Source organism: Pelophylax lessonae (genome assembly GCF_965119305.1).
Source record: "Pelophylax lessonae genome assembly, chromosome: 1".
Classification (NCBI taxonomy): Eukaryota; Metazoa; Chordata; class Amphibia; order Anura; family Ranidae; genus Pelophylax; species Pelophylax lessonae.
Genome location: NC_138768.1, coordinates 579,776,703 through 579,795,523, shown reverse-complemented (window position 1 = coordinate 579,795,523; position 18,821 = coordinate 579,776,703). Strand labels below are relative to the sequence as shown.

At 42.3% G+C, this 18,821-nt stretch overlaps 1 protein-coding gene across 1 annotated transcript; it reads left to right on the top strand.

Annotated features, from left to right (window-relative positions):
* Positions 1-3,483: 3,483 nt before the first annotated feature.
* On the top strand, positions 3,484-12,246 carry LOC309544340 (uncharacterized protein; the record flags this gene model as incomplete). Its single annotated transcript, XM_082243244.1, has 3 exons — positions 3,484-3,542; positions 6,290-6,448; positions 11,890-12,246. Exons 1-3 carry the CDS (start codon positions 3,489-3,491, stop codon positions 12,244-12,246), a joined length of 570 nt encoding a protein of 189 aa, XP_082099370.1. The 5' UTR covers positions 3,484-3,488.
* Between the last annotated feature and the right edge of the window lie 6,575 nt (positions 12,247-18,821).

Here is an 18,821-nt window from a genome sequence, read left to right as displayed (position 1 = left end):
TCACATTGGGTTTTACTATTTTTACCTTGGTGTCAGCTGCTTTTAATTTTCATCTATTTATTCATTTATCTCATGCTTGCGCTGATATATTTGTGTTTACATTGACTCTGATGGGATGGTTACAGATACTTTGGTACTCTGATGGGCTGCAAAGAGGTACTTGGGTACTCTGAAGGGCTAGAGACAGGTACTCGGGTACTCTGATGGGCTACAGAGAGGTACTCGGGTACTCTGATGGGCTGGTGACAGGTACTCGGGTACTCCGGTGACAGGTACTCTGATGACAGGTACTTAGGTATGCCGATGACAGGTACTCTGGTTCTCTGATGGGCTGGTGACAGGTACTCGGGTACTCTGGTGACAGGTACTCTGATGACAGGTACTTAGGTATGCCGATGACAGTTACTCGGGTTATCTGATGGGCTAGTGACAGGTACTCGGGTACTCCAATGACAGGTACTCGGGTACTCTGATGGGCTGGTGACAGGTACTCGAGTACTCTGGCAGGTACTCAGGGTACCCTACTAACTGTCATCAGAGTACATGTCATCGGAGTACCCGAGTAAAGGAAAAGGGGAATCAGCGCTCAATTTCTAAAATGGTGGGCCACAAAGTGGATGAAAGGTGTTCACAAGAAATATATGATGAATAAAACAATATATATGATATGAAATATACAATGAAGATCATAAAATTAGCTAAATAGCTGATAAGGTGATAAATATTCAAAAATATGCAAATGAGCAAAAAGTATATAGACCCTTGATAAATTCACGTGTCTGTTGTGACGCAACGCGTCGGAGGAAGCCGGGTGACGTCACTTCCGGTCTACGGCCGAAACCGGAAGCATCTGTGGACACAGCATCGGCAGTTTGTTTTGCTGCTTGTTCCTGCTTGCTTACCCTTACTTAAACTGTAAGTGTTTTTATTGCTTGCTTTATTAAAGTATTTACCTACTACACTATGAGCGCCCCCTCTTGTCATTTTGATGATTGAGTGGCATAGGAATACATCAGGATAAAAGTCCCCTTAAGCAGAGGAATTTCTACTACAGACAACTATTCTATGATCTGAGGAGATATCCACTGTCCATTCCCAGTTATACTTCGTTGGAAAAAACCCTGATGTCCTTGATGGTGATCTAACACACCAAAAACGCTCTTTTGTGTGTTAATGGAGGAGAGCGGCCATTGCACTTAATCTAGGATTAGAGCTCACAAATTAATTGCACACGTATATCACTGGATGAGATTCTTTGTTTTATACACTGGAACACCCTTGAACTCTTTCACCCCATTTTGCAATTATTTATTTATGCATATTTATTTTGTGCACACCATCCAGTGACACATGGACTATTTATGCTGTTAGCATCCTCACAGTGTTTTTGTATGCTACTTTATTGCATCACTCGCACCTTTATTTATTTGCTGTTCAGTATTGTCACAGTCACTTTTATGTGTTGATATATTGCATCTTTTGCACTTTTATGATTACTTATTTATCACTTCACTAAGCACTTCAGCGATTTTTGCCCATTTGTATATTTTTGAATATTTATCACCTTATCAGCTATTTAGCTAATTTTATGATCTTCATTGTATATTTCATATCATATATATTGTTTTATTCATCATATATTTCTTGTGAACACCTTTCATCCACTTTGTGTTTTGTGGCCCACCATTTTAGAAATTGAGCGCTGATTCCCCTTTTCCTTCACTTTTTAACAGTAAGTGGTGACACTACTACAATCGGCAGCTGATTTCGGTGCTCCACTCATCTTCTTCTGCTTTTTTTTTTTCTACTTCATTTACCTCATTGGTAGCACATTGGTCCCTCCCATTTTTTTTTTGAGAACCTGAGTACCTGTCATCTGAGTACTCGAGTACCTGTCATCAAAGCACCTGTCATCAGAGTACCTGAGTACCTGTCATCAGAGTATCTGTCACCAGCCCAAGAGAGTACCTGAGTACCTGTCATCAGAGTACCTGATGGGCTGGTGACAGGTACTCAGGTACTCTGATGGGCTGGTGACAGTTACTCAGGTACGCTGATGGGCTGGTGACAGGTACCTTGATAGGCTGGTGACAGGTACTTTGATGGGTTAGTGACAGTTCCTCTTTATTTGGGGGGGGGCAATCAGAGTGTTTGGTGTTCACTGTAATCGTTAACTAGCTGTTACAGCAATCTCCCCCTCACACAGGATTGGTGTATGAGGAGGAGAGCACGGTAACAGCTAGTTACTGGGTTTGTTGACATTCTGTGCCTGGCTGTGATTGGACACAGCCGGTCACGTGATAAAGAGCCAGTTTCATTGGCTCTTTACCCAGATCAGGGATGGACTGTATCAGAGTGACACTCTTCACCCCCGATTGCCCCTCTGCGCGCCCCTGGAGGCGCGGATGAGCGGCGTGCACAGGGATAGTGCATGTGGCCAGCTGTGATTGGACACAGGTAGTCACATGGTAAAGAGCCATTTTTTTATTGTCTCTTTACACTGATCGGGGATGGGCTGTGTCCCAAGAGACACGCCTCATCACCGATCGCCGTGCTGCGCACCCATCGGGGATGCGGGAGAGTGGCGAGAATAGGCAGACGTCATATGACGTCCACCCGGAGGGAGGAGACATTCCTGCCGGCGTCATTTTACAATGCGCCGGTAGGGAAGAAGTTAATAAAATAAATAGATGGCTACAATTATCTTATAAAGGTCAAAATCAGGCACAAATGGTAAATTGTTGCAGCAAGCTTTCAAACACTGCTTATTCATGTGTAATGGCGTCACCTCAAAGCCACTCCGTATCGTCACCAATGACATCTACAGGGGATGGGCCAAGTGACGATTAACACACATAGGAATAATTAAATAGCGTCTAGACATGCCGGAACCAGATATATAACAACGGCCAGGTGTGTGAGCCCAGCTCAATTCCATTCAATAGATCAAAGACTAGTGGGCTTAAAATGGGAAAGCACCATCTAGTGGATGGAAATCTTATTGCTAAACGGACAGCTTGCTGCATGGAAATTACATTAAATAAAAATGTAGAATTAACACGATATAAAATGTAAATTAGAATTTACATGACATAAAATATTATTCCCTAAAACAAAATAAAAGGAGCTCCAGCATACAGCCTGTGATTGTCAACCTCAGCTCTATTCCTGTGTACTGTGAAGGGGGTGCGTCCCATCCCTCCAATCAGCTCTCAGAGCTCTCCTCATTGAGCCAGTGTGTAATTTCAGCTCTCTTCCCCCCCTTTTCTAAAAGTTAAGACAAGCGTTATAAATTCTGGGCTTTGAACTGATATAGAGAAGAGATAACTGCAAATAAACAGATACAACTTATGTAGGAGAATTTGTTTAATCTCCGTGTATCACCTGAGGCCAGTCACTCACTGGGTATGTAAGGGTTTACAACCACTTTAATACACTTTTACAATGCATTGAACTAAATTATGTTTTACATTCATTAGGAAATGAAGATGAAGTTGCTGTTTATCTTTGCTATTTTATTCATAGCAGTTGAGTGTCGGCTAGTAAGTATGCTTTACCTTTTGTACTTTATTTATAAATAAGCCTTAAAGCTGAACTCCGGGGAAAGAAAAAACTTTACCCATGCAGTGCAAGGGTTAACTGCTTGTTTTGCCACAGGGAATAAGGTGATATTCTTACCTTATTCCTTGCTCCCCCAGGAGTCCACACCCCTCCTCTGCTGTCCAATGTCCCAGGATGTAAGTGGGCCCTCTGTAACTTCACAGGACTGCTGGTCCTGCATTGTACATGATGAAGTCAGAGACCTATGGCCAGTCAGGCAGCAAAGAGACGCAGCTTTGGGGGACCTGTTACAGCACAGAGAAAGCTGTGAGAGTGAAGAATGTGGTAAGTATATCACCGTATTTATCATCCCCTAGGAATATTGAGACAATAACCTTGGTCTTGCAGTGAGGGACTCAGTTTTTTTCCCCGGAATTCAGTTTAAAAAAATTACGCTGTGTTGAATTACAAATTAGCAGTAAAACTGTATTTATTGAGAATGTTTCATTTTACTTTACCTTCTAAGATGATTTGGAAATGTGCAAAATATATAATTAACCATCTGCTGTAGAAGATATAATGATTTTTTCCATCTTTTATAGTAGAGCAGTGGTGGCTGGTGCATTGGGGGCGCAGGGGCGCGGCCCCCCCTATCCATGTGTCCGGCCCTCTAATGCTGGACGCATTGAGTTCAATATTACTTTTTTTTTTTTAGCATGTGATTAGAGCCAGAGGCTCTAATAGGCTAAAAAAAAAGGGTGGGCTCGGGGCGCAGAGCACTGCGCCCCGAGCCCACCCAGTTGTATGACACTAGCGAATGAATATTCGCTATTGTCACACGGATCCTCCTCCTGGCCATTTAGGAAGCGGGTCCGAGACCCGTTTCCCGATTGGCCGAAAGGAGAAGCCATGCCATGTGTTGCTGCTGCCCGCCCTCCCTCCACATATCCAGGCAAGGTGAGGGAGCAGGGGGGTGGGTGGTATGGTGTGTATGTGTGGCTGTATGTATGTATGGGTGTATGTGGGCTGGTGTGGTCCAGGGGGGGGGTAGTGTGGTGCGGTCCGTCTGCTGCCCCCCATCCCCACGGCCCATGGAGCACCAGCCGCCACTGTATTAGAGCATTTGGTTATTAGTAGACTTCATTCAACTCCTAAAGCCATGCTCACATGGGCTTCAAAAAAGCGGTTTACAACTCACAAAAAGCTTTACAATTGCATTGCAAAGCCTTACTCTACACACTGCTCTTGTACAAGCAGTAGCCTATGTCAGGAAGGCCTTAGGGAGGTAATTGATTGCAGCTTTTCAACTTTTGGACCTGTGGATCTAAAGAATTTTTCTTCAATTCACTAGAGAAGTGAAACAAACAATGTTAGGGCGATCGATGATTCCACTTTGGAAAACAATGGGGTTGATTTACTAAAGGCAAATAGACCGTACTCTTTGCAACTACAGAATAGGGATAGACCGATATGGTTTTTTCAGGGCCGATACCGATATTTTGATCACTAGGTATCGGCTGATACTTTGTACATTTAAAGTTTTGAAAAAATAGACAATTTTTGACACAAAGCTGGTACTGAACATGTGGGGTAGGTCTTTGTAATGTGCGGTCTTCCCTTCCCTCCCTGCCAGGAATCCCGTGTGAACCTAGTTTAGTGTCATTAAAATCCTAGAATCCACTTTATTAGTGTTTTATATAATGTCCAGTGTGTGTTTTTGTAATAGAATAGTGGGAAATACCTTCATTACATCGCTGCTCCAGACTCTCCTTGCTAATCTCCCACTCTGTTGTTTTCTCCTCTCATAGCTGTCAGAGGAGGATCTCAGCCCCTCCCCTCTGCAGTGTACACAGAAGCATCTGGTATTCGATTAGAATAGTGTGAAATACCTTTCATTACATCGTCGCTCCGGGCTCAGCTAATCTCCCTCTCTGCTGTCCTTCTCTCCTCCCCCACTGACAGCTGGGGGTCAGGGATTACAAAAACACATACTGGACATTATATAAAACACTAGGATTTTACATACACTAATATTACATACACTAATATCGGTAATATTGGCAAGTTCCGGGGGCCGATACCGATATATCGGTAAAAGTGAATATCGGCCCTACGATAACCGGCTTTGCCTATCCCTACTCCGGAGCCTATTAATTGAGGTAAATGAATATAACAAAGAATACTCAAATCACATGCAAGGAAAAAAAAAAAAACAGCTTGCTTGCATATAATTGGATCTTGAAAGTGTACAATTTGCCTTTAGTAAATCAACCCCAATGAATCTCTAAGCTTGAGCTAAAACACACCAAAAACAAAATAGCTTTGGACCTCCGATAACTTCTGAGCTAAATTTTTAAGGGCTCTGAAAAGCTTATTCATTTTGATGCCAATCAAGAATGCCCAAGACCAAACAGAAGAATTCTCCACTTTCTCGTTAGATGCCAGAATTCCCATAGTGATAAGTCCATCCAATCATGTTTTTACTATAATGGCACTACAACAGTTAAGGCGGCCATAGATAGTTCGAATCAACAGAAACCATCCGAGATTTGAACCGTGTATGGGTAGGCCGACTTGGGTACAACCAGTCTGCTGCATTTTACATGCGATTATTGTGTTCATTGTGTTCTGTCACACTGTCTTTTGCCTTACAGTCACACTATGCACAAAAATACTTTTATGTTTGCCATTTTACACAATGACTGCAGTTGAACAGAAGACTTACATTGTTTTTCTTTCTCCAAATAAGTTTAGAAAACACTCATCTGGTAAGCATAGTGGTCATCTTGTACACAGAGGAAAGGGTTATTACTCCGGTCCCCCATTTGGACGCAGACCTGCACATGGATACTTTCCTCATCGTGGACATAGACCAGGATTTAAACATCCGCATGTTCCATATAACAAGGTAATTTTAGGCTCGTTTTTAAGAGTTTACAGAAAGCATTTTCATGTTTATTCTGCATGAAGTGATGTGGTGTCCGTGACCCTGGTACAGAGATCTCCCCCAATCTCCAATCCTACTGTGGGAGCTAATATTCTGTTGTGAGCTGAAATTGATGGTACCTGACTGAAGTGGTTTCTCTCCTTATTCCCTTAGAAAATACACATGGAGAGCAGTAACAGTAGTGTTATGCTGTTTTCAGCACTCCACTTAATTCTTCATTGGAATATAATGACAATGCAGAAAAAAAAACCCCAATGAGTTCAGTTTACATTAAGGCCCCTTTCACACAGTCAGACTCCACCAGCAAATCCGCCTGCTCAGTGGGGGATCTCTCCGCTGATCCTCGCTGAGCAGACAGATGACAGGTCCGTGTCCACTCCGCTGACACAGAGCAGACAGAGACACAGCCTGCTTTCCTCTATGGGCAGTTGGATTGAAACAGACCACCTGTCCGTTTACACCGACTGTCATTCCAATCCAATCCACCAGACGGATGGGGAACAGATCCCCATCCATTTGTTTTTAGCAGACAGGGTCGGATTGGATGTCGATGGGTGTCAACGGACACATGTCCATTGCCAAATGCCGCTCCATAGAGGGCAATGGGTGGTCCAATCGGGCCTGCCTAAAAAACTGACAAGCAGACCCGATAGTAGATCTGAAGGAGATTGTACAATAGATTGTAACTGGTAAACATAAGATCTGCAGTTTGTGTACAATAAGTCTGCTTAACCACTTCCCACCCGCCCACCGTCAAATGACAGAGGAGCGGTGCAGCTATTGTTCTGGGACGCCGTCATATGAGTTGGCTCTTTACCCATGTGATCAGCTGTGTTCAATCACAGCCGATCACATGTAAATAAGGAAGTGCCGTTTATCGGCTCTCCTCGCCTCACACTGTCAGAGTGTGTGGTGAGGAGAGCTGATCAGCGGCTCCTCCGTAAAGGGGAGCCTAGGACAGGTAATCAGGGCACTGATCATCAGTGCCCTGATTACAGAACAGCTCAAAAACAGTGCCCACCATCAGTGCCCGTACTGTTGACAGTCAGTGCCTGCTCATCTGTGCTGCCCATCAGTGTCCATCAGTGCCCCCGTCAGTGCTGTCTGCCAGTGTCCATCAGTGTCGCCCATCAATGCCACCTCTCGGTGCCCATCAGTGCCGCCTTTCAGTGCCCATCAGTGCCGCCTATCAGTGCGGCATATTAGTACCTCCTCATCAGTGCCCATCAGTGCAGCCTATCAATGCCCATAAGTGCCACCTCATCAGTGCACATCAGTGAAGGAGAAAAATTACTTATTTCCAAAATTTACTCACAGAAAATAAGAAAACTTTTTTTTTTTCCAAAATTTTCTGTCTTTTTTGTAAGAAATAAAAAACCCAGCAGGGATTAAATACCACCAAAAGAAAGCTCTATTTGTGTGAAAAAATGATAAAAATTTCATATGGGTACAGTGTAGCATGACCACGCAATTGTCATTCAAAGTGTGACAGCGCTAAAAGCTGAAAATTGGCCTGGGCAGGAAGGGGGTGAAAGTTCACTGTATTGAATTAGTTAAATACAGTGATATCACACATTTTTTTCCCAATTGGCTAGAACAAGTTTTTGAGCTTACTCAGTCTCTATGCACAGGTACTGTTATATCAAATCTGTCCCTTTAAAAAAAGAAAAAACAGCAAAAGTTAAATGTAATAGAAGCCTCTTAATACATACCTTTCTGGTGAGCAGCAAGTCCAAACTCTGCTGTTTTCAAACACAACAGCCACTGGCAGAATCTTCCTTGTCCATTCAGTTTTTGGACTTGTCAGATGCCTGATAGCGTACTGCACTAAATTGTTCCTCTTGCCAGCCCCTGCAGCTGGCCATAAACTTTTTGCTTTAACTACTTCAATACCGGGCACTTTTCCCCCTTCCCGCCCAGGCCAATTTATAGCTTTCATTTTGAATGACAATTGCGCGGTCATGCAACACTGTACCTAAACCAAATTTATGTCATTTTTTCCCCCACAAATAGAGCTTTCTTTTGGTGGTATTTGATCACCGCAAGGCTTTTCTTTTTCTTGCTAAACAAATAAAAAAAGACCGAAAAGTTTGAAAAAAAAAAAAAAAGGATTTTTATGTTATAAAATCTTGTAAATAGATATGTTTTTTCCTGCACCCATAAGCACTGATGAGACCGCACTGACAGGCACTGATGAGGAGGCACTGATGGGCAGCACTGATATGCAGCACTGATGGGCAATGATAGGTAGCACTGATATGCAGCATTGGTGGGCACTGATAGGCGGCACTGGTGGGCAATAATGGGCACTAGTGGGTGGCACTGATAGATGGCAATGATGGGCACTGGTGGGCAGCACTGATGGGGAGGGCACTGGTGGGCAGCACTGATGGGGAGGGCACTGGTGGGCTCCCTGAGCCCTGATTGCCATCCCTGGTGGCCATGGTGGGCATCCCTGGGGTCATGGGTGGGCATCCCTGGTAGTTCTAGTGGCACCTCCCCCCAAGGGTCTGCTCTGGTAATCAATGCTCTGATTACCAGTGCAGACCCCCCCCCCTCCCCTGTCAGGAGAGCCGCAGGTCGGCTCTCCTCCACTCGTGCCTGTCAGGCACGAAAGGAGGAAAGCTGATCAACGGCACTTCCTATTAACTATGTGACCAGCTGTTATTGGACACAGCTGGTCACATGGTAAAGAGCCTACGTCAGTAAGCTTTTTACCAAGATCAGAGATGCGGTGTGTCAGAGTGACACACCGCAGCACCGATCGCCGCTCTGCACACCCCCCCGGGGGCGCTCAGAGCGCATTATCCTGCCGCCGTCATATGACGTCCGGTCAGGATAATGTAACCACCTTCCCACCGTCATTTGCCTATAGGGCAGGCGGGAAGTGGTCAAGAACGTTTTATTTTCTATTTTTTTCAAACTGGCATTCATTTTCGACTGCAGAGATAAGAAAATTTGAAAGATCAGGATGAAAATGTTTTCCTAAACAAATTTCTAACAGTGTATATGTGGTTTTTATTCTCAATTGATATCCATTCCAAAATCACATGTTAAAAGCAAACAAAACATTGAAGCACTTTTGAATGACATTCGACGTTTGTTCGAAAAACAACTAGTGTATGGTGAGCTATGGTGAGTGTATGGTGAGCTTTAGTCACTTCTGTTTACTGTAGTGGCATAGGACCAGCAGATGAAACCAGCCCCTAAAGCCCCGTATACACAGGCCGAATATCAGCTTGTTCAACAGAAACCGGTCGACATTCGGCCTGTGTGAAGAAATACATATGTGTGAATTGTATAACTTTTAATCTGTTTGAAGCTCAGTTTTAACAGCTGACAAGGTTTCAACAAATACCATTTTATTTTTTTTATTTTAAGATATTTTTTTTGGGATGCTCAGGTTCCCCAGGAGGCAGCAGGAAGGCTGTATGATTTCTCTGTCACCTGGATGAGCAGGCCAGAAGGCAGAATGCAGTATGTAACATTACTCATTTCTGCTGTTTTAGGGGCCTTTTCTGGACAACACCTTGGTCCATTGAGGTGTGTTAATGCATGGCAACCGATAAAAACCTTGACCTGCACTTTTTTATTTAACCACTTGCCCAGTGGCACCTATACATACCCCTTTCTAACAGGCCAATTTTCAGCTTTCAGCACTCTCACACTTTTAATGACAATTACTCATGCAACACTGTACCCATATAAAATTGTTGTCCTTATTTCACACAAATAAAGCTTTCTTTTGGTGGTATTTAATTGCCACAGTTTTTTTTTTTTTTTGTGCTATAAATAAAAAAAATACCGACAATTTTGTAAAAAAAATGTTTTTTTCTTCATTTCGGTTATACAGTTTTGCTAATTAGTAATTTTTCGTCATAAATTTTTACCAAAATTTATACGGCTACATATCTTTGGTAAAAATAACCAAAATCAGTGTATATTATTTGGTCTTTGTGAAGGTTATAGTGCCAATAAATTAAAAAGCTATGGTGCCTCTCTCATTTCTTGAGACACTAACAAGCCAGGACAGTACAAATAACCCCTTTTTGGAAAGTAGACAGTCCGAGGTATTTAGTAAGAGGCATAGTGAGTCACATTTTTTTTTCACAATTCTTTGCAAAATAAAGTTTTTGTCTTTTTTTACAAAATTGTCATATTAACAGGTTATTTCTCTCACATGGCATATGCATATTTGCAACTACACCCCAAAACACATTCTGCTACTCCTCCTGAGTATGGTGATACCACGTGTGAGACTTTTTCACAGCCTAGCCACATACAGAGGCCCAAAATGCAGGGATCACTGTCAGGTGTTTTATGGACATAACTTACACATCTAATTATTTGACTACCTATTACACTTTTGAAAGTTCTGGAGCACCAGGACAATATAAAAACCCCCACAAAATGACCCAATTTTGGAAAGCAAACACCCCAACCTATATTCTATGAGGCATAATGAGTTGTTTTAACAAGTATTTTTTTTTACACAAGTTTTTGGAAAATGTGTATAGAAAATGAAAAAGCATTTTTTTTGCACACTTTTTTTGCACTTTTTTTTGCACATTTTTTTCACATTTTTTCTACACATTCTTACAACACTGATGGGCACTGATTAGCAGTGTATAGGCACTGATGAGCACTATAGTGGCACCGTAGGGCACTGATGGGCACTGGCGAGCACTGTAGAAGCACTGATGGGCACTGTAGCAGCACTGATAACACTGTAGCGGCACTGTTGCAGTACTGATGGCACTGTAAAAGCACTGATGGCACTGGAGGGGCACACAGAATTGTGACAGCTCACGCTACTGCATTTTTTCTCTCTTCTCTCCTCACACCGATACAGCATGTGAGGAGAGTAGAGAGAAACCCAGCAGCAGCACGAGCTGAACCGGCTATGACGCCAGTTTGTTGACAAGTGATCACTCTGCCATTGGACCACTGTGATTAGTCCTTTACCCCGATCAGTAAAGCACTGGGTCCCGAGGACACAGCCATTACAGATACTCCCAGGGGGCGCGCGAGAAGCGAGAGTTTTGGAGGACGTCAAAAGACGCCCGTCCAGAACTAGCTTGCCGCGCTGTAGCCATCATTCAGCTATAGCACAGTTGGCAAGTGGTTAATGCAGAACATTACAATGCATGGTATGTACATTGTGGTGTGCTCCATTGAAGGTGCACTGCAGACTACTGTAGTTGTTGGGATACGTTTTACCACATATTTTCAAACCACATAGGAGTGAAAAAGTTTTCAGCTCCAGATTTTACATGGGGTAGAAAGATAGGCCAACATGTAGAGGTTAGTTAATTGTTAGTGAAAGGACTGCTTAAAATTACTATAGGTGTGTTCTTTCTTTACATATTGTACTATTATTAACATCTGTACTATTATTTCAGAATCCAAAGATATGTCGGAAAACAACCACTGGAACTCCTACATCAACTACAGTAACTTCAACAACTACAAAAACCCTAATAACTACAACCATAACTCCAACAACTACACAAACTCCAACAACTACAATTCTAAATCCAACAACTACACAAACCCCAACAACTACACAACCTCCAACAACTACACAAACTCCAACAACTACAATTCTAAATCCAACAACTACACAAACCCCAACAACTACAGAAACTCCAACGACTACAATTCTAACTCCAACAACTATTTTGGAAACCAGTACAGCACCTGTTACTGAGAATTTGAATACACTGAATATTCAAGGAACAGGAAGAGGAGACATTTGACCTATTAACAAACTACCTATCATAATGTACAACAAAATAAACACATTAATCTAAAGTGGTATGACATTTAGATACTGATGGGGTGGCTTTATCAATTGATTCACTCAAGATTTACATGTTTTTTTTTCATCTAAGATTCTATTTAAAAATGTGTGAATCTTGGTTGAAAGTTGTGTAAATCTTGGGTAAAAACATTGATGTGCAGACGCACTAACTCTCTAAAAGAAATGACATGCAACATGCAACCATGCAACCATGAAAACAATGCAACCATCATTTAGTCAAACAGCTATAGCCAAAATCACACTATAATTTGTATCACGTGTTGTACTGTGTAAATTTAATAAAGCATTCTGCAGAAAATGTCTGTGTATGTTCACTAATAATTCATGTTGTGCTATGTATTACCTGTCTCACTGCATTATGCTAGGTTTTTTAAGTAAAAACTGTAAGCAATGAAAGATGTTCAAACAATGCTTGTTGTTGTTGGATCTGCACATTGCGTAGACAAAGCAGACTATTTGCAAAACATTTTTTTTCTATGACAAAAAAGCAAAATTGGAGGATTTTCCATAGGGTAGGATGGATACTTCCAAAGTCAAGCATATAAGAACAATATACTGTATGTAACAATTATTCTATTCCACTGCCCAGTTTTACAATTTTTTTCTCTACAACACCAAATCTCAAAAAAAGAGACTTTAATAGTAAGATACATGACACAATAAAAATATGTATACTTTTTCCTGGGATATGGACAGGGGTAAGGTTTGATGTTCAATGAAAAACACAGAGTTATGCACCACAACTGTCCATATCCTGGGACAAATTGGAAATATGTGTTTATTGTATCATATATCTGACAAGTAAAGGTTTCAGGCCAGCTGGGCCTATTACATTTATTTTTTCATCCTTGTATGAATTAAAGTGTTACTAAACCCAGGAACCTGCATTCACTAAATCTGGTCTCCCACAGTACACAGAACATGGAAATACAATTATTTTAGTAAGTTTAAACTGCTAAATAACTTTGCTCATCTGCAGTATATAGCAATCTTGTAACTTGTATCAGTCTCTGCTGAAAGCTTATAGGAGGAGTTTTCATTCTCCCCTGACCCTCTGTCTGGACAGTCCTGATTGGCCCTGTGATGTAGCAATACATGCCAAACTGAGCATGTGCAGCATGACTCCTAATGCACTGTTCTATCACGAGATGGATTGGAGTCAGTTAAAGAAGTAAGGAGTAACAGAGAGACAGGATCATACATCCTTTTTACACAATGCAGAGGATTAACCCCTTTAAGTTCCACTTTGAGCATAACAAGCATGCTTTACTGCATATACAGACTTATTTTACTGTTGTGGGTTTAGTAACACTTTAAACGTGAACAAAATTACTTTATGAACACAAGTGTTGTGACTCTTTTTAGTACCTACAAAGTCATACAGTGTACAAACTGTTTTTCTTGATTATGACTGGGATGTGGTTCTGGTACTTAACTATAATCAGTCGATATGTATACATATGGCTTACCACTGTTCCATCATGACACAGTGTTATCACAGTTATTTAAATAGAAGTCAAAAAACTTTTTTTTTCAAAAAAGGCACTGGTGTTAGTGGGTGGAAAGCACTGGTATTACTGGGAGGGAGGGGGGGGGGGGTATAGAGCATTGATGCCCAGTGGAGGGGGGGTGTCAATAAGACAAAAACATTGGAGGCAGGGAGAGCAGGGATTGGGAATTCATCATTGGCTGGGGGGAGGTAACACATTGTGGGAATTTTTTTTTTTACTTCGACAAACAGTGAGTGGAGTGAGTGGACAGACCTAAAAGCTGTTTGCTGGAATAAAAATTTAAATCTGGGTACAGTCCCACTAGATAGCTGGGATTATAGTATAGTCTGTGACCTCCCTGAAGCTGACCTTTTCTTCATTATTGAATTATGTCTTGTTCTGCACTGTTTCTGTGTGGAAAGGGTAATCTTGGTAGAAGAGCAAGGCTTTGCTTTCTCATACCAAAGTTGCCCTTCATGACAGAGTGGTTCTTTAGGTACTGTACATGTATTGTTAATAGCAGGAACTCTAGACCTATAAAATGGCTGAGGAGACATTAGGTGCAGAATAGTAGTAGAGTCTAGGCTCAAACAAGTCCTGCAGAAAGCCGCAGGAACCATCAAATTTCTCCTGAAGGACTCTGGAGGCACAACCACATATCCTTAGTTATTGAGAGAGGCTAGAAAGAAGGTCTCAGAAAAACTCAGACATATCCTGCTCAGACGGGAGAGATTTTTCCAGACGAGGACTACAGTGCTTTTGGGTCAGATTTCCAACTGTCAAGGGTGATTCAACAATAGGCAACATCTAATCCTGGGATGCAAAATTTACTGGCCCAAATAATACAGGATCGGTTTGAGATGTTTACGGCAGTAATGCAAGTGGATAGAGACTCATGCAGAAATCCTTCAATCATGTACAGAATGCTCTGATTGCCCCAGCCTCAGAGAAGAAGGCCTTGGAGGAAGCATAGCAACAGAAAATGCCATGGCTGTGAAGAATTTAGATACTTCAAAGCACATACCACTTTCAGCTGCAAATACAGCATCAGATGCTGGCAGGAAACACCAGAAGGTCCCAGGAAAGGAGCTAGCAGGGTGCATTACAACCTCAGCCAGTTCCAACTCAAAGCATGAAACTGACAATGGGGTTTGGTCTAAGCTAAGTACAGCCTTACCTGAACCCCTAAAAGACAATTAAAAACAACTCCCTCAGCATCAGGTTTTCGAGTGTAGGAGAAGAATGCATATCAACTGCCAGTCAACATCGAAGGCTCACCAAGGAAGGAGATGAGTACCAGCTTAGCCAGCCAAAACTGCAACCACAGTTACCTTTAAAGTAGTTGTAAATCATAAAACTATTTTTCTACAGAGAAATGTAAGGCTATATTAATTGTGTGCTTGCGAGAAGTGGTTAAATAAACTTCCCTTACAGCTTTCTCCGTCTTCAATAATGCAGGTCACGTGATCGCTGTAGCTTCCACAGTAGCGCATGGATCTGCCGGTGGGCTTGCTCAATATCAGGGCATGTACGTCATGATAGGAAATTACGTTTCCTCCGAGTTTCTGTGTTTTCATAGTACTGTAAGATCAACAGAGCGCGCGGCATAGTATCACTTCTTCCTTTCTTCAGCCAAGTGCAGTGGGCGGGGCGTTTCTTGTTGCACAGCGTGCCTGTATCTCCAGCGTGATGACACAAGACATAAACTGACCACGCTAGCAAAGATTGGCAGCCATGCTAGCGTGATCAATTTACTCTCAGGGGAAGGGGCACAGGTAGGATTAACTAGGTAGAATAGAACATCAGCAGGGAGAAATTTAACACTGACATGATAAATCACATTTAAACTTAATCAGCCAGCGCATTGTTTTTTTGTTTTTTGTTTCTTTAGGTTTACAAACAGTTTAACAAACTCTTGGATTAACTGGTAGGCCCATTTCAAATGATGCCTATTCACGTGGAAGGTATTTACACAAGGGCTCTCCTTGACTTGGGTGCACAAGCAACTCTTTCATACTTTAACATACTTGGCATGAACCTAAAACATCTGCTCCTATGAGACTTAAAGGATTTGAAGATCTGGGGCATTGCAGCAGGGAATTTCCCCATATGATGGATAACTACAGTTTGACCCCTTGTCATTACACAGCCAGGGACCTTCAACACACTAGCCACTGTGTGTTCTCGGCCGTGTGGATCCACAAAAGCCCTTTTAATCCTGGGAACAACTACAGATCTGGTGGGAGAGCTTCTAGCTCCCGTTGCCTCTAAATAGAATATATGCATCAGAAGGTGTGCACCCAATGCTGTGGTCAATGTACCAGTGCTTGGGCCAAGTACAGAAGGCCCCAGCAAACTGAAAAGATTATAATGGAAAGTTCTACAGCTGGGAAAGGTGGTCTGTTTCACGGCCTCCCTGAAGTTGAGCTGGGACCTAACATTGTATTAGGAAAAGACCTGAATAGGGAGAGACACCTGGACAGAGCTGATCTCCAAAGTAATTTTGTCAAAAGCGCTGTGCAAGGCCTGATGAAGAGTCCAAGTTAGTGTCTGCAATATCATTGATGTCTCAGTGAAAGCTACCCCTACACTCAGGCCAAACACTCTAGAGTTTGTGCCACAGGTCAGAGAGAAAAAAGAACAGGAAGTGACACTAGCTGAATCAACCAGAGAGGTGGAAGTACCCTCTACACAACCCTTTTTGCCTGTAAGACACACTTGAGCACAGAGATTAAAGGGATAGGAGACACCTTTGACTGACATATTATTATTATGGGAAAAGCTCAGAAGAAGTCACCCACGCAGATTGCCTGATCTTCATGTATAGTACTATGCAAATGTTTGAGGCAAGTGTGAAGAAATGCTGTAAAGAATGCTTTAAAAGTATAAATATTTTGTTTATTAGTATTAATTTACATAATGTAAAGTGAGTAAACAAAAGAAAAGACTAAACCAAATCAATATTTTGGGTACTACCCTTTGGCTTCAAAACCAGCATAAATTCTTACACTTGCACAAAGTCAGGTATTTTGTAGAATTAGAGTTAGGTGCATAATTACCCAGATATACCAAGCAGGTTCTAATGATCATCAATTTCATATAGTGAGGGAAAAAAGGATTTGATTCCCTGCTGATTTTGTACATTTGCCCACTGACAAAAAAATGATCAGTCTATAATATTAATGGTAGGGTTTTTTAACACAGAGACAGAATAACAAAAATCGAGAAACGCGCATTTCAAAAAAAAGTTATAAATTGATTTGCATTTTAATGAGTTAAATCGGTATTTGACCCCTTAGCAAAACATGACTTAGTACTAGGTGGCAAAACCTTTGTTGGCAATCACAGAGGCCAGACGTTTCTTGTAGTTGGCCACCAGGTTTGCACATTTCTCAGAATGGATTTTGTCCCACTCCTCTTTGCAGATTCTCTACAAGTTGTTGAGGTTTCGAGGCTGCAGTATGGAACTCGAACCTACAGCTCCCTCCAAATAATTTTCTATGGGATTAAGGTCTGGATACTGGCTAGGCCACTCCAGGACCTTAACGTGCTTCTTCTTAAACCACTTCTTTGTTTCCTTTGCCATGTGTGTTTGGGTCATTGTCATGCTGGAATACCTATCCATGACCCATTTTTAATGCCCTGTCTAAGGGAAAGAGGGAAGGATGGGTTCTCACCCAAGATTTGACGGTACATGGCCCTGTTCATCATCCCTTTGATGCGGTGAAGTTGTCCTGTTTTGTTTAGCGGAAAAACACCTCCAAAGCATAATGCTTCCACCTAGATGTTTGACGGTGGGGATGGTGTTCTTGGGGTCATTGGCAGCATTCCTCCTCCTCAAAACACGGCAAGTTGAGTTGATGCCAAAGAGCTCCATTTTGATCTCATCTGACCACAACACTTTCACCCAATTCTCCTCTGAATCATTCGGATGTTCATTAGCAAACTTCCAAGGGGCCTGTACATATGCTTTCTTGAGCAGGGGGACCTTGCGGGTGCTGGAGGATTTCAGTCCTTCATGGCGTAGTGTGTTACCATTTGTTTTCTTGGTGACTATGGTCCCAGCTGCCTTAAGATCATTGACAAGATTCTCTGTATAGTTCTGGGCTGATTCCTCACCGTTCTCATGATCATTGAAACTCCACAAGGTGAAAACATGGATGGAGCCCCAGACAAAATCAGCAGGGGATCAAATACGTTTTTCCCGCACTGTATGTTGGTTGAAACACAGTTATTAACAGAAGCAGCTGTGTAGGAGGCTTGGAACAGCCAAACTGCTACTAAGGTGAGGTTGCGGGAGACAGTTTCATGCAACAGGTCATACTGCATCAGTAAGGTCTCTCCCAAGCAAAGATTTCAAAGCAGACTGGGGCTTCAAAATGTGGTGTTCAAGCTCTTTTCAAGAAGCACAAACAAACAGGCAAAGTTCAGGACCGTAGACACCGTGGTCGGCCAAGGAAACTTAATGCAACAGATGAAAAAGACATATCATGCTTACTTCCCTTCAACATCAGAAGATGTCCTGCAGTGCCATCAGCACAGAACTGGCAGAAACCAGTGGGACCAAGGTACACCCATCCACTGCTTGGAGAAGTCTAGTCAGAAGTGGCCTTATTGGAAGAATTGCAGCCAAAAAGCCATACCTCTGACTTGGAAACTAAGCGACTCATCTATGCACGAAAAAAGGAACTAGGGTGCAGGAAAATAGCAGCAGGAGCTCTGGACTGATGAATCAAAATTTGAAATATTTGGCTGCAACAGGAGGCAGTTGCTTCACAATGAGCTGGAGAGCAGTGCAAAAATACGTGTCTGCTAACAGTGAAACATGGTGGAGGTTCCTTGCAAGTTTTAGGCTTCATTTCTGCAAATAGTGTTGGAGGTTTGGTCAAGATCAATGGTGTCCGCAAGGCTGAGAAAAACAGGCAGATACTTATATATCCTGTCATATCAACAGGGAGGCGTGTGATTGGCCCCAAATTTATTCTGCAGCAGTACAATGATCCAAAGCATGCAATCAATG